This window comes from Thamnophis elegans, chromosome 1, assembly GCF_009769535.1.
Source record: "Thamnophis elegans isolate rThaEle1 chromosome 1, rThaEle1.pri, whole genome shotgun sequence".
NCBI classification, from domain to species: Eukaryota; Metazoa; Chordata; class Lepidosauria; order Squamata; family Colubridae; genus Thamnophis; species Thamnophis elegans.
In genome coordinates this window covers 63,552,077-63,567,446 of record NC_045541.1, presented here as the reverse complement: position 1 = coordinate 63,567,446, position 15,370 = coordinate 63,552,077, and the positions used below count along the sequence as shown (strand labels likewise).

General features: G+C 39.9%; 2 protein-coding genes across 2 annotated transcripts in view; one reads left to right on the top strand and one right to left on the bottom strand.

Moving 5' to 3' along the window:
* Positions 1-6,007, bottom strand: part of STK36 (serine/threonine kinase 36) — a 35,188-nt gene extending 29,181 nt beyond the window's left edge. Inside the window, exons 1-7 of the mRNA XM_032217392.1 lie at positions 5,727-6,007; positions 4,934-5,018; positions 4,635-4,752; positions 4,233-4,373; positions 2,633-2,710; positions 1,774-1,904; positions 1,434-1,683 (exon numbers count right to left, since the gene is read on the bottom strand). Coding sequence (XP_032073283.1) covers positions 1,434-1,683; positions 1,774-1,904; positions 2,633-2,710; positions 4,233-4,373; positions 4,635-4,718 — 684 coding nt within the window. The 5' untranslated portion in view covers positions 4,719-4,752; positions 4,934-5,018; positions 5,727-6,007. The remainder of the gene's footprint in view (positions 1-1,433; positions 1,684-1,773; positions 1,905-2,632; positions 2,711-4,232; positions 4,374-4,634; positions 4,753-4,933; positions 5,019-5,726) is intronic.
* Positions 6,008-6,009: 2 nt separating this feature from the next.
* RNF25 (ring finger protein 25) lies at positions 6,010-15,083 on the top strand. The gene is made up of 10 exons (XM_032217400.1): positions 6,010-6,081; positions 7,857-7,928; positions 8,255-8,357; positions 8,465-8,532; positions 10,943-11,012; positions 11,123-11,194; positions 11,687-11,827; positions 13,050-13,139; positions 13,619-13,753; positions 14,141-15,083. The coding sequence occupies exons 1-10, from the start codon at positions 6,032-6,034 to the stop codon at positions 14,834-14,836; spliced, it is 1,497 nt and encodes a 498-aa protein (XP_032073291.1). The 5' UTR covers positions 6,010-6,031; the 3' UTR covers positions 14,837-15,083.
* The last annotated feature ends 287 nt before the right edge of the window (positions 15,084-15,370 follow it).

Below are 15,370 nucleotides of genomic sequence, written 5' to 3'. Positions count from 1 at the left end.
GATTCACAGCTAACTTTTGACCACCATCTCTCAGCTGTGACCAGGGGGGCATTTGCCCAGGTTCGCCTGGTGCGCCAGTTGCGGCCCTACCTGAATCGGGAGGCCCTCACAACAGTCACTCGAGCCCTTGTGATCTCTAGGCTGGAATACTGTAATGTGCTCTACATGGGGCTGCCCTTGAAGAGCATCCGAAGACTTCAGCTAGTCCAGAATGCGGCCGCGCGAGTGATCGTGGGCGCACCACGGTTCGCCCACATAACACCGATCCTCCGTGAGCTGCACTGGCTACCTGTTGGTCTCCGGGTGCACTTCAAGGTCCTACTCACCACCTATAAAGCGCTCCATGGTAGTGGATCTGGCTATTTGAGAGACCGCCTTCTGCCAATTACCTCCCTGCGTCCCATCAGATCGCATAGAGCTGGCCTCCTCCGTATTCCATCCGCCAGTCAGTGCCGACTGGCGACTACTCGGAGGAGAGCCTTCTCTGTTGCGGCTCCGACACTATGGAACAATCTCCCCGTGGAGATTCGTACCCTCACCACCGTCCAGGCCTTCCGCACAGCCCTCAAGAACTGGCTAACCCGTCAGGCCTGGGGATAATCTTATTTCGCCCCTCCCGAATGCTGAGTGAATGTTGAGTTTTATTGTCTAATTTTCTTTGTGCACATTTCTTTTTTCGTATTGTCCTACACTCCCCTTCCTTTTTGATTGTAAGCCGCCCTGAGTCCCCTCAGGGAAAAGGGCGGCCTATAAATAAAACAAACAAACAAACAAACAAACAAACAAACAGAGGCTAATCTTTTAAAATACTGTTTAAAGTCTTCATGTGGGCTGAACACAGATAGCAAACAGTGAAAGAAGGTGAAGAAATCACATGGACCAAAGAGAATATAGGAAATGTTGAGTGTAACAGGACACTGAAAGACTAAACATTCTAGGACAGTGGTTTCCAACCTTTTTCATCTCATTGCATACTACAAGCTGTTAACATGTGTGCATATTTTATAAGCAGGACTTCCAGGTCATATAACCTAAAAGTTCCATGATGTCACAGGTTGCTGGGACCTGAAAGGAGTCTCAGAGAAAGTCTGACCCATGTGATGTCACAGAGATGGAGTACTGGCTGTGCAGTTCCACAACATTTCTTTGTGGCTCACTAATGTGGCACCCTTGTAGACTTTTTGTGGTACACCAATGTGCCATAGCACAAAGGTTGAAAAGCACTGCTCTAGAAGAAAAAAAGAACATATGCTTTCATATCTATGGAGATTCTCGGTCATCCAGGTGATGGTTGTTCCAAAGGTGCTTTTTCAAAAGGCAACTGGACTTTCTGGTTAAAGTCCAGTTGCCTCTTGAAAAAGCACCTTTGGGATGCCTTCATGTAGAAATCAACCTTAATCTTATCAAGTGGAATTGGGAAAAAAAAGTGTTACCTTGAAATGAGAGCTCATATTTTTTGGCCACTTGACTGGGTCTTTGATGATAAGGCTGACCAATTGGAAGATGCTATTGGTGTAGAAGGGCGGAGTCCCCACGTACAGTTCATACAGAATGCATCCCACCGACCAAAGGTCAGCTGTATGGTCGTATGGCTTCTCTTCCACAAGCTCAGGAGCCATATAAAGTGGGGTGCCCTTGATAGATGTCAATACCATGGTTTGAACACTCATTGCCCGGGCAAACCTTCCAGAAAAGGGGGGGAAAAACAACAACCAAGATTTTTCAGTGCTTAGATCAGGAATTAGATGTGGAGGGAGATCATAAAATGCCTACCCAAAATCACAGAGTTTGACCACGCCTCCTTTCCCTAACAGGATATTCTGAGGTTTCATGTCACGGTGTAGGATCCGGTGGGAATGCAAGTAATAGAGTGCAGAAATAAGCTGAGCAGCAATAACTTGCACCTGAAAGAGAAATTGCAATCCAAACCCTGAGAAGAGGCGTACTTACTTACCATTGTGAAAACTTCTCCCAGTTCGAGTATAACATTTTCAGACTTTTTATATACTCTGATGATGATACTTAATCTAGTATCTTCCCCAAGAAACTATAAAATCATACAACACTACCTGTATTATCCTATTTGCAGGCCAAGCATGCCCTCTTAATTAGAGGTTTTCTCTAAATGTACACTGTGATTTTTGGGGGGTGGTGGTGGTGGTGGTGTAAGAAAGGAGCTTGAAATCACAGAATGTAATATCCTTTAGTGATACTTCTCTCCATTGAAGGACATCCAGATTCAACCATGAACAACACCTGACAAGCATTTGCTTGAAGATAAATAGGCTGAGTTCATTCTTTAAGAATCCACATTAGTCTACTGCACTGTGGTCAAAATTGACCTTATCATCATTTGTTCTAGCATTTTTCCTGGTAAAAGACAGATAACTGGACAGCACTTTTTTAGTCTTCATTATTTATGTTTTGAGGGCTGTGACAATTATTGCCTCTTTTCAGTCTTATGATTCCCCATTCATTCTTTGCAGATGCAAAGACTCATGCCATGTACACAGCATGGGGCACATGACCTAACAAGATCTGACCCTTACACTATTACAGTATTCTTCTCACTCTGTAATATTTCTCAGCTTGGGCACTTATTACTCCAGTCTAACTCTTCAGCTGCAGTTACCTGTTCCTCAGGCAAGTTCCCATCATCTTCAAGGATCTGAAAGAGCTCTCCTTCAGCATAATCTGTCACCACAACCACCTAGCAATCAAGAACCAGAAAAGTAAGCCAATGTAGTCATTCACAAAGAAGCACAGGAAAGAATACAGTAACACTATGACTAACATTCCTGCACTGAGCATAAATCTAATTAACAGCTACAGAATGACTGTAAAGTCTTATAACATTTAAAACATTTCAGGAGCCTTTTGAGAAATGGAATCAGAAGTTAACATCAATAATGTCAACTGCAATCTTTTTTGTAGGGATAGACTATGTCCAAAATATGTTTCTGAGGAAATGGCAGAAGAGAAACAAGTTTTATCTGAGAAGACAGAGACAGACTTGAAACTGGAAATGGATCTACAAATGACATAGAAAATGACATCACATCGGACATCAAAAGAAATAGCTTGATGTTTTAAAAATAAAAAAGGAGTTGTACATAGTAAACCAAGAGAATGATCTAGATAACATTTATATATTGGATTTACAAAAGAGGTTTACTAAAGCTTAGATAAATTTTGTGAGAAGGAACAAAACAGAAATGAAACCAGTTTTATGAGATTACTTGAATGGACTAAAAATTAAGATTGTTAGAAGTAAAAGAAAGGAATATAAAGTTGATTATTTTTTTTAAAAAAAAAGTCTGGATAGTGGACATTGCAGTACCTAGAGACAGCGCGGGGGGGGGGGGGAAGAAAGAACTAGAGAAAATTACAAAATATAATTGTGACAAGATACAGCAAAAGTAGTACCAGTAGTAATAGGTGCCTTGGGCGAAATTCCAAACATTTCCAACCCTGTTTGGCATTGACAAAATCACCATTAATCAATTGCAAAAGGGAGCTTTACTCTGAAACCCATTGAGAAATCTACTGGTAGCCATTCCCAGATTTTTACAAGAGGAACATACTGTAATCCAAACATTCTCAGTGTCAAGGTTCCGACAGATGCCCTAATTAAATCAGGAGTCTCGAGCCAAGCTTCAAAAGAAATCCAGTTATTTATTAGAAGCTTCACGTCGGCATGTTCCAAGTGAAGCCAACTCTGACCCCACGTAATTTACGGCCCAGGCTTGACCCTGTTTCCTCCCCTCCCCCCAGAATGTGTCACCAGTCACATTCGCCAACAAGCAATTTCATGGATTGTAGAGATCACTCCCCTCCGACCACTGTGGGTAACCCCTTGAGACGGCCTTGACAGAGATATGTCTGGAATGTGCTTTTGTTTTTGGCTGCCGTGCTGCTTTGCCGTAGCTGCAAGTTGGTTTTCCTATCTCCCTTGCCTATGGCAATTCGAGAACAGGCCAGGGATGCTTTGCTAGTTGACACTCAGGTTGGTTGAACACAATATAATCGCTTTATTGGGAAGTGAAGGAAAAATTCATGCGCTCTAGGACCCTCAATCTTCTTGAAGAAAGTCTTGTTACATGACCGGTAAGAGTACACATTGATTTGATTGCACATAATCCATCAGAAAGGGCTTTAAAGATGAGCAATGCACAGTTTTTCCTATTTCTCCTACACTTAACTTCAAAGTGATTTTGGCAATATGTTTTCACCTCTTTGTCAGTTTCAAAACTGTCAAGCATCTGGACAATGTTGGGATGATGAAGTCCCCTCATGATCTCAATCTCTCGCTGCAAATTCTTCAGATCTTTCTGAGACCGACCCACTTTAGGAATAAACTTCAAGGCCACAACCTATAATGTTTTAAGAAGAGAAAAAGCTGGAGAAACATGCTAAATATTTGCCTTCTTTCCAAATTTATTTGCAAATATCTTTTTCTTTCTCAATTATGTCTGCATTAATAACACATAATAAGATTTCTTTGCATGTTATGGAAGCCCAGATAATTGCGGCTTAGTCAATGAATCAGTGCTAATCAGAATAACTGAACACAATCTATTTGTATAACAACCCCCGCTGAACAGTTAATTATCACTTTTCTCTTTTGCTCTTACTTGTGCGCTATATTTGCGACGTCCTTTATAGACTTTTCCAAAAGAGCCTTCTCCAACCATTTCCAACACATGATACTTGTCCATGATTAGTATGTATGGAAAGGGATAAGTGCATAACCTGTTGAGTGCAGAAACAGAAATGTAGCTCCTACAAGTTGAGTTATCAGTACTTCCCTCTGCCACACTCTCAAATTGACTTCTTTTCTTCTCTAATAATTTTCTTACATTATAGCTTACATTTATTTTCCTTTTTCTTACTGGAAGTCTGGTCATTATTATATGTACCATATCTTTCTAACCTTTGTTCAGAAGCCTTTTGATTTGACAGTGTATCTCCCAGTTTCTAGAAACTTCATTGGGCTCCGATGATTTCCAAAAACGGTCCTAAAATACAAGACAAATCCCATAGGATTGTAAAACCAAAGCATCCAGTAACACTGAAGCATCTTTGGATGACTTTTCGTAGCACATTTCTTTGGGGTGCAATACATTAAGCAAACAAAACCAAAACTTTCTGCTTTACTAGTCCTTCAAACTGGCAAGGAAGAGGCTCTCTTGTTACAGCTCTTTAGCAGCTGCTTTTAGAAGACTCAAGGAAGATTGTGAGAATTTATAGATTGCATTTTACTTTTGTTATTTATTTTGATGCCTTTGTCTTCTTTTTATCTGACGTTATTTCATTATATGTTCATTTTATATATTTTTTTAATCAGCAACTTTTCTCAAATTTCAGTTACCGCACAATTTCAACAAACATAAAGTTCTTCCCAAGGGCACCTACCCCACCTCCCTAATTTTTACTGTATTTTCTAACACACACCAAACCCACAACAGAGAGTAGAGACTTATTCTCCAATAAAGAAAGTAGGAGATGACAACTGCAGCTGCTGCTAAAAGTTCCTTTGGCTTCATGCCATCCCGCTTGGACCTTTTTCTTTCTGAAATGTTTGCAAAGATGCATTGCAAGCAAAAGGCTGCAACCCTTTCAACTTAGAGCGGTGTTTCTCAAACTCAGCCACTTTTAAGAGGTCAGGACTTCAACTCCCAGAATTGGGGGATTTTAGATAACACTCATCCACTGCTAGGACTTACTTCTAAGTACTTGCGCAGAACAACTCACAGCAAAATACCTCCATCCCTCTTCCCTTCCCTCAGACCCACCGACTCGTCTGCACCTGGAGGGAAATTGCCAAAGGTCTCCTCGCGAGGAGGGGAGCGATGGGTTTAGCTCCGTATCTCACAAGGGCGGGGCGGGGGAGAGAAGCCCGCACGCTGCAGACACCCGTTACCTGCCAAGCGTCAGGCGACGGCGTCGTCGACCTATCGCCTAGCAACTCCCGGTGCCGGAAGTACTCGTGTTCGATGTAGGCCCTCTTTCCGGTTTTGGGCTGGCAAAGATGGCCGCGGCAGGTGAAGAAGAAGAAGAGCAGACAGGAGGGGAGGATTGGTAAGAGGGTGGTTGGTGTCGTTTTGTTCGAATTACCAAAACTGGGTTCTGTACTTTCTTCCTTCCCTCTGCTTAACCCCTCCCTCTCTCCCTCCCTCCCCCCCTCTCCCTCTCCCTCCCTCCCTCCATCCATCTATCTATATATTTTCAGCCTGGATGTCAATTAAGAGCTCATAAGGAAGCGGAGAGTTTAACTGAGAAGTTCTAATTAGTCTCTTGTCTCTGAAAAATACTAAAAGTATTGATGTTGGGGCAGGTAGATCTGCGCTGCAAACATCCGCACCCACCACTATGGGCAGCAAAAAGTTGGTTATAAAGGCTTAGGCTTTCACAACTGGCCTCAGTGAAGCGGTGATGAGCTTTCGGGCTGAATGGTGAAACGTCAGGACAAAAGCAATGTCTGTGGAGATTCTCAGTCATCCAGGTTATGGTTGTCCCAAAGGTGCTCCCCCCCCCCTTTCTTCTTCAAAGCAGAAGAAGCTTTTGGATAGAAGCAAAACGTCTTCAAAGGGAAAAAAAGTCCAGTTGCCACTTGAAAAAAGCACCTTTGGGACAAAAGCCAAACAACCTTGGTCATTGTGCCTGAAAGCTCATTAGTGCTTCAAAGAGTTAGATACTTCTTGCTGCCATATAATAGTAATCTGGATTTTTGCAGCCTACATATGGTAGCATTACTTTGGTAACTGCCAGGTTGAATGTCCATGGCGATTCTCAGTCATCCGGTCATGGTTGTTCCAGAAGTGCTTTTCTGAAATGCAAGGGGACTTTCTTGGTTTTAATCCTTGAAAACATTTCACTTCTTATCCAAGAAGCTAATTCAGAAAAGCATTCTTGGATCTATCTGCCAGGTTGTTGTTTTTTCCAGCTAGAAAAATTGGCTTGTGATAGATGACAGATTTAGTCTATTTCTTTTCCTGTTTTCTTTACTGAATTATATGCAGATAATTAATCTCGGTATGATTTATTTCTTTATATTTGTAATGCATAGAGTGCAATGTTGTTTTTTTATTTTGCTTTCATGACAAATTAGAAAAAGGGAGAGATATAATACTGTTTCAGAAACAGGGTATAGAGACAAAAAAATAAGAGGTTTGACTCAGAGATTCAAGGAACAGGAATTACATTTTATTCAGTTTACTACTAGTTTCCTTAGTGAGTGTTTCCTTTGTTTTGTACTTTGAGATAAAACTCTTCAATATTTCTTTTGGAAATGCCTTTCCTTCCTACAAATAAAGAAGGAAAGCAGTTACATTCATTAGCTATACAAGTATAGGAAGTAGTTATTCTAAAAAAAAATACTTTTCCCCTCCTGCCCCCATTTATGTATGCTATAAACTTAATACAATCTCTCTTCATCTATTTTGCTCTTGTTCTTTTGGCCATTGCTGTATAAAATTAAAGCAGTTGACAGAACTGGAGCTTTTGAATACAGATGTGGTTGGAGTGACTTATAGAAATCTACCTTAGAAAATAGCAGTGTAATGATGACTTTGATCTTTATTGTAAAAATAATGGTGGTATTCTAATCCTGGACTGGAAATTTTGCCTTTTCTAAAAAAAATAGTTTTAGGGGCATTTTGTAATTTCAAATTATTTTATATGATTACTACAAATACCAGTTCCCAAAGTGACCTGTTTTAAAGAATCAGTTTCTGTTACTCTTTTGAAAGGAGCTTGCCTGCTTTACTATTGCTGTAAAACACATCTTATATTATGCAGGTAGAAGAAATTTAAGAAAATGAGATATACCTGTAATATTATTTCTTTTTCTTCAGGGGTTTGAATTCAGAAGTGGAAGTTTTAGAGTCTATCTATTTGGATGAGCTTCATGTGTTTAAAGGAAACAGGTATTTGCTTTATTGTCAGATGTTTTGTTGACTTACAGGTGTAAAACATAGCCAAGAAGAGTATTAATGTATAAATAGTTACAAATCAATAAAACTTAAGGGCAGATTTTCATATGGATGATCTTCTCTGGCATACATGATGGAAGAAAGGAGTAAAATTGACAGATCACTCCTATATCATTTTCCAAGTTACATAAATACAAATCCTTAAGATTATGAATTTCTTAAAATTCTTAAAGTCACCAGTGTAGAATTCCAAGGTGTTACTTTTTAAATTTGTTCTCTTTTCTGACAATTGACTTTAGCTTGTGCCTCTCTCACACTAGATCAATTCCCTGGGAAATCTCCATCATCCTACACCCAGCAACTGCTGAAGATCAAGATTCTCAGTATGTCTGTTTCACCCTTGTATTGTCTGTGCCTCTGCAGGTAAATATCTAAAGGCTTTTTTTCTTAGTTATTTCATCATGGAATATAGCTATACTATATATTTACATCTGTGCTATATATTTACACTTGGCTTGGTTTCCTTTTAGTATCCAAATGAAATACCAAAGATTGCTATCCAGAATCCTCGGGGCTTATCAGATGAACAGATCCAAAAGTAAGTACTTTGATTTTTATCATCAAAATTATCGATTAGTTGTGCACTTCTTTTGGAAGTGGGTTTCTGATACCCATTTTTACTTCTGTAGTTCTGTTCCTTAATATGTAGCTGTCCTTCAGAGGAGGAAGATAATACAAGGTAGTTTCTATATATAAAATACATTTCTGGATTAACTGGAAGACAAAGATTTTGCTTCCTGAACCCTTTTGAGTGAATCTTGTAGATTTTTGGCTGCTAATCATGAAAATAACCTACAAATTTAACCTATCACATACCATTTTGTAGAAATCTTTTGTTTTTATACAATAGTAATGTATATCCTTCAGTACCTGTTGGCTATGCTGCACACATTAAAAAAAAATGAAAACATGGAACTGTTGTTGCAACACAACCGTTGGGTATTCCAAGTATAACTAGCATAACTTTGGATATCTAAAAGTAGTAGCTCTGCTGCTTGGGATGCAGCTCAGATATACAAAGTACTGTTGTTACATATGTAAACGGGACAACAGTGGAAGAGAGTCTCATTACACTAAAAAGAAATGCCCAGTCTGAAATAATTTGGTTCTAGGAAAGAAAAACGTGGCACATGAAAAACTTGTTGACTCAAGAAAGATAATCCCCCCCCCACTTCACATAAAACCCGGATTGATGAAAATTTTTGTGAAAGTGATGAGCAAGGAAAGTGTGAAGATTTTTGTTATTTGAGACAAATAACAAATTGTTTCCAAGACTAACTGATATCAAGATCAAGGAAGGCATTTTTATTGGTCAACAGAACAGATTCACCATCAATGACAAGCAGTTTGAAGGTCTGATAGTGCAGGGGTGGAGAATTAATTTTCCCACGGGACCACAAGAGAAGAGCCTTGCAGATGGTTGAACCAATACGCTGAATTTAATTCTGCTCAATATTACTTTAATTGCTTTGTAAAAACCAGTAAATTATTTGATTTTTATTAGTTCTTCTGGTAAAAATACATGTTATGTCTTATTTACAATTTATTTCTAATTTCCAATTGACCTCACATGGACCAGATAGGGTCAAGCAAAAGGCTGTATGTGACCCAGGGCAGAGGTGGGTTCCTACTGGTTCTGACCTGTTCAGCCAAGTAGGTAGTAACTTGGCCTGCCACGTCCCCAAACTGGTTCTTTTGGCGGTGCCTATGGCGGCGCCATCTTGGTTTTTGCTACTGCACATGCTCCGAATCAACAATCAGAACTGGCCATAGCAGCAGCCAGAACCCACCACTGACCCAGGGGCAGTAAGATACCCAGGTCTGTGTAAATGGGACCAGAGAAAATTGTCCAGAAAGCATGTAAGGATGTCATAGGGAATTTTCTTGGCGACTACCAAGCATTATCTTAGGTTCAACTGCTTGATGAACTTCTTATAACATAAAAAACCATGAAATACAACATGGCGCTGAAGATTCATTTTCGGTATCCACATTTGGATTTCTTTCCCAGAAATCTAGGTGCACTCAGTGATAAACACAGTACAAGTTTTCATCTGAACTTTGCCACAATGGAAAACCGGTATCAGGGCAACTGGAATCCATCAGTACTGGCTAATTATTGTTGGACACTAGAGTGAGATGCATTAGACACGGAGTATAAACAAAAATCAGCAGCAAAATACTTTTAGCCCTGCTGAACTCATGCAGTGTGTCGGAAACATTATGCACTTAAATATAGTCATTAAAAGTTAATTTCATGTTACTCAAGATTCCTGTGTGATGCAGTCATTCTGAAATTATATTTGTGTTCAGTTTGAAGAAGACTCATAATCACCAAAACTTTTTCAGGAAGCAAAAAAATTACCATTCAGTATATGGGATTTATTTTGGAAGTGGAGGTTAAAGGAGAAATTTATGGAAGGAATTTTTGATCAGCTAAAGCACAAGACTGACAGAATTATATGCTCCACCTTTCTTTACTCCTGCCTTACCAATCCCTGTAAGGCCTTGCCCTTTTCTTTCCCTTTCCTCAGAGGGAGCTCAGAAAGGCTGGGCAACCCAAGCTGCTGTTGCTGCTTACCAAATGAGGAGGGAAATGCACCCCTACCATGGGGTAAGTTGAGGTAGCCTTGCATTATTAAGCCACAATCATAGATTCATTTATCTCATGGCAAAGGCAGCTTGGGTTCCTTTCCTGTGCTCTTTCCACAGGTTGTAGTAGCCTACCCATATGACATAATATACTGAGAGTATAGTTATTTCCTATTGTCATTCCTTTTAAAGTGCTTGGAAGTATCTTTTTTTGTGCAAGGCTAGAGATTGCAGTCTCAGAATAAGCCTGTGCTTGTATTAATGTTCAGCTTGTCACTGTGTTTAATCTATTTAGCTACTCTTACTAAGTATTGCCCTCTGGTTTTTCTTTTGGTTCCCCTTTTCTGCCTGTCTAGAATTTCCCAGACACTGCAATGTATTGCTGAGAGCCAACTGGGTACACCTGTGCTGTATGAACTAATAGAGGTAAGAGGACAGGACAGAGACCTGCAAGGGTGGTGGTAAGGAATGGATTTAGCTTGGACTGCCTCTGCTTTAGGATGTGAAATTACACACTGGCTTTTTCTCTCAACAAGAAGGGAAAAGAAATCCTCACAGACAACAACATTCCTCATGGACAGTGTGTGATTTGCCTGTATGGCTTTCAGGTAAGAGCATACTGGACTAGCATCTTTTTTACTATTATTTTGGGAATTAGAGGAATTAAAATCCTTGACAAAAAGGAGAAAAAAATGAAATGTTGGTGAGCTTCTTGAAAAGATGCCCAGATAGGAATCTCCTAGTTGTGATGCAGTTAACTTGATGCAAAAGAGAAAAATGGGAATTTTAGAACAATCGAATACGGCATAGGAGTTTATTAGGGTGCATACTCCTGTTTCTGTAGCTACTTGAAAATGCTACCCACCCACCCACCCACCCTCAGAAGCAGCTTTTCACCCAAAGGAACAGAATATAATATTGTGTGGAATAAAAAAATTAAAAAGCCATTAGTTATATGCAGAAAGTTTTATATGAGTCTTTGGAATTAACCTTATAGAAGTAGGATTTAAATGTAGCAAACACTGCTCTCTGCAATATTTCCTGAAAGTATCATGTTCAACTTAATGTACTCCTGAGAATCTGTTCTTTCATCTTCACAGGAGAATGAGGCTTTCACCAAAACCACATGTTACCATTACTTCCATTCACGTTGTCTTGCTAGTTATATAGAATATATGGAGAAAGAAATCAATGCACAAAAGAAAGAAAGAATGCAGCATTTGACAGCTGTGTCCAAAGAGGTAATGAATGGTTTCCCATTTTTCCCCTGCAACTGTTTGACTGCTCTTTTCTTCAGGAATGGCTTCTTAGTTTAGGACAATATTACCAGATTATTTCAGTTTGTTCAATTATGGCATTGTGGACAAAATATTGGGGATAACAATGGATTTTAATGAAATTATTGCTAAATGATAAGCAGCTTCCCTCTTACTGATGCAAACCCTGTGTTTTCAATCATCATTTTCTATATGTAAGGGGGCGGGGAGCTTTAATCAGTGCCTTAAATCTGGGAAGAGTTTAGTGCAGTGGTAAAGGCACTGGACTAGGAACTGGGAAACAAATTCTAATCCTGCCTTAGGCACAAAGCCAACTCTGTGACATTAGGCCAGTCCTTCTCTCTCAGCCCTAGAAAGAAGGCGGCATTGGCAAATCACTTCTGAAGAAATGTTGCCAAGAAAACAGCAAGGGCCTATCCATATAATCACCTTAAATCAAGTCTGACTCAGGCAATGAATAAATAAGTAAATTCTAGAAATATTTTGATTTAAACTTTGTGGGAGATGAATAATATGTCTTTCTCTCTAAAGTGTTTTAGTAAGTTTCTGTGAATAATCTTTCTGGTTTTGTTAATAGAAGAACAAAAACCATGTGCATTATTTTTGAACACATTCCAAGTTTTTCTTCACGTTTTGACCAAGATGGTTTTTTTTTAGTGAATGAAAGAGGACGAGAATATGTTTTATGTTCTGGATAATTCTTTTGTGGGACATGTTGTTTGCCACGATATGAAATGATCCTCTCTTTCTTCCTCCATAATAATAAGAGAGGAGGGCAGCACTGACTGCATCTTTCTCTGAGATTATAAGAATTGTGGTAGTTAGGAGTAAGATTGCTGCAGCAGAGCAAAAAACAGAGAAAGCATGAAATGCCAAGTAGACTCCATCATGGATAGTAACATAATTGGTAGTACGCCATACCGTTTCCTCTCTGTTGTGCCACTTGGGAGGGCACTCTTAGGAAACCTAGGTAAAAAGCTTGGGATCCAGGCTTTTCCATTAATACTGAGTGCTGGGATAATTGTTTTTGATTGAGAAGTAACCATGGACTTTTCTAGAATTCTCCTAAAGGAGTTGTTATGCACCAAGGCAGAGCATCAGAGTATGAAGGTAGAAACAGAATATCCTACTGTGTGGCCTAATTACATGATGCTCATGATTGCTTCTGTCATCTTTTCTTGTGCAGGATATTGAAGTGCAATGCCCCGTGTGCAGGGAACCTCTCGCGTATGACCTTGCCACACTGCAGGCAGCACCATTACCCCAGCAGTCAATGGTAAGGAAAATTGGCAGCCAGACCTTTTGCGTGGAACCATTATTGTTAAAAAGATGGGACAAACAAGAGGCTTGTGGCCTAAACCACTTTTCATATATCAAACCGCCTTAAGAAATCTGATACCCCTAAATTAGTTTTGCTGAATTATTTCCAAATAGTGACCTCATTGGAGCTCTTTAACTCAGCAGGGTGTGGGAGGGACAGAGAAACAAAAAGGCTAAATGTCCACAACATGTTCTCATTCTCACTAGGTATAACAGTTTTTAGCTATGTGCACATAGCCTAATGTGTAGTGCAAAATCTAAATAATTTTTAATGCTCAGGTTTTCCAGGTAGATCTAGGAATTATAAAGGTTTTAGTGTAAGATGTCTGGGGGAAGGAGGTCTGCCTAAATCCTTGTCCTTCTAGGAACATTGTCAAGATCTCTAAAGGTTCTACTTGCTACTCTCCTGAAATACAAGCTGTTGTTCCCCCTTAGGAAATATACCAGCCTGACCAACAGACAATGCAACACAGAGAGCAGCTGCGTCAGCACTTCCAGAGGCAGCAAGAAAAAGGTGGCATCATTGATGTGGAGCTGGAGAGAAATCGCTATTTTGTTACCCTGCAAAGGGTGAGTGGGTCAGCAGAAAAGAAGGAAAAGGGGTTATTAAGGAAGGAATGAAGAAACTGAATAATATCCAAAATAAGGAAGCTATTAATCCTGTTTGCAGGAAAAGAAAACCTTTTTATGTGGCTGCCACTCTTGGAGCACAAGAGTTGACTCTGATACATCTTAAGCAATTCCATAAGTGTCTTGGGTAATTGATTAAGACTGAAATCTCAAAGCCATTTTGGATGGCTGTTGTTGTGAAGAGCACATTCCAGCCTCCTTGCAGTGAGACGCTTATTACAGAATCAAGCTGGAGAATATGAGTTTAGTGACACCAATATTTTAGCCCTTGCTGCGTGATCTTTCTGGTTCATGTATTTTATCCTAATATGTTCGTTTTCTTTTCAGCCCTCGGATGTCAGGGAATATGATCATACAGCCATCTCAGAAAATGACCTGGGAACTAAGAATGAGTTGAAGTCACCAGCCCTTTCAGAACACACTCAAAGAAGTACAACACCTATGAACGATGAGCTAAAAAATACAGATACATCATCTGTTACTTTGCATCACCATAATAGGAGAGAAAGAAATCGAGGAGAGAAGCCATCTTTACAAAATCCTAGCTGGCATTTACATTATAAGGCATTGGAGATGACAACAGGAAAGTATGTTGAGGAAGAATCTGAAGCCTTAAGTAGGAGATCTAATTGGAAGAAGGAAAGAGGGCAGTGGAACTATGGGAGATACAACCAAGATATTTCAAAATCTTACAGCCAAAACCAGGAGCCTTCATTCTTGGATAAAAAAGATTTGTGTGCCAAAGATCTCCCATCAGCCAAAGAAGAGAAAAGCTACATGGACAAGTGGATACCAATGCCAAAAACTCAAGCCTCAAACAGAGAGAAAGTGGACATTTGCCATGGTGAGCTCCGAGGACAGAACACACGGCAAGGTCAGCATGGTATTCAGTACTGTGAGAGATGGGAAAAGACCAGAGGGAGAGAGTATGTAACTTATCCCAGAATGCCAAGAGGTCGGGGGCAATCCAGGCCTAAGCCACGGAAAGAACTTCAGGCCCCAGAGACAGAAGGAAGTTCTTAGCTGATGGCAATCTAGGAAGAGGACACTGATCACTTTGTCATGTTGCCTTTCATTGACTCTTCCTTATTTTATGAGTGGGGGGGGGGGAACCCCCAGCTGTCTTGGGAGTTTTCTCTAATGCACTGGCAGTATGTCTTGTTGGGATGGATTCAGCTTGGCGAAAAAAGTATTCTGTTTTGTGAGGATTAGAATGCTGCAAAGGGACAAATGCCTAATTTGAGAGAGCAATAAATGACAGTGAAATAGAGTTTACATGTATATTGAAATATCTTCCAGCAAAATGGAGTTGTTTTAGTGGTTGGGAGGTGAAATCCCTTAGTTGGAAAGGCCATTGGAAAAATGCAGTTAAAACTCTTTTAGAATTTTTTTTTAAAAAAAGAGGTACAGGTGTATTGTCTAGGGGTTTGGATCAGTTTTGCCACATTACTTACTATTTATGGTCACTTCATGCTAAAAATAATGGCAAAAGAGTGCACTATATCAGATAAATTTAGAAGTAGCCCTGGGAATTAATCCTACTAATTAATCCTTTTG

Coding starts and splice junctions, on each gene's coding strand:
- RNF25 (XM_032217400.1), top strand. CDS start 6,032: ATGGCCGCGGCAGGTGAAGAAGAAGAAGAGCAGACAGGAGGGGAGGAT. Junction 7,929..8,254: donor CATGTGTTTAAAGGAAACAG/GTATTTGCTTTA, acceptor CTCTCACACTAG/ATCAATTCCCTGGGAAATCT. Junction 8,358..8,464: donor TATTGTCTGTGCCTCTGCAG/GTAAATATCTAA, acceptor GTTTCCTTTTAG/TATCCAAATGAAATACCAAA.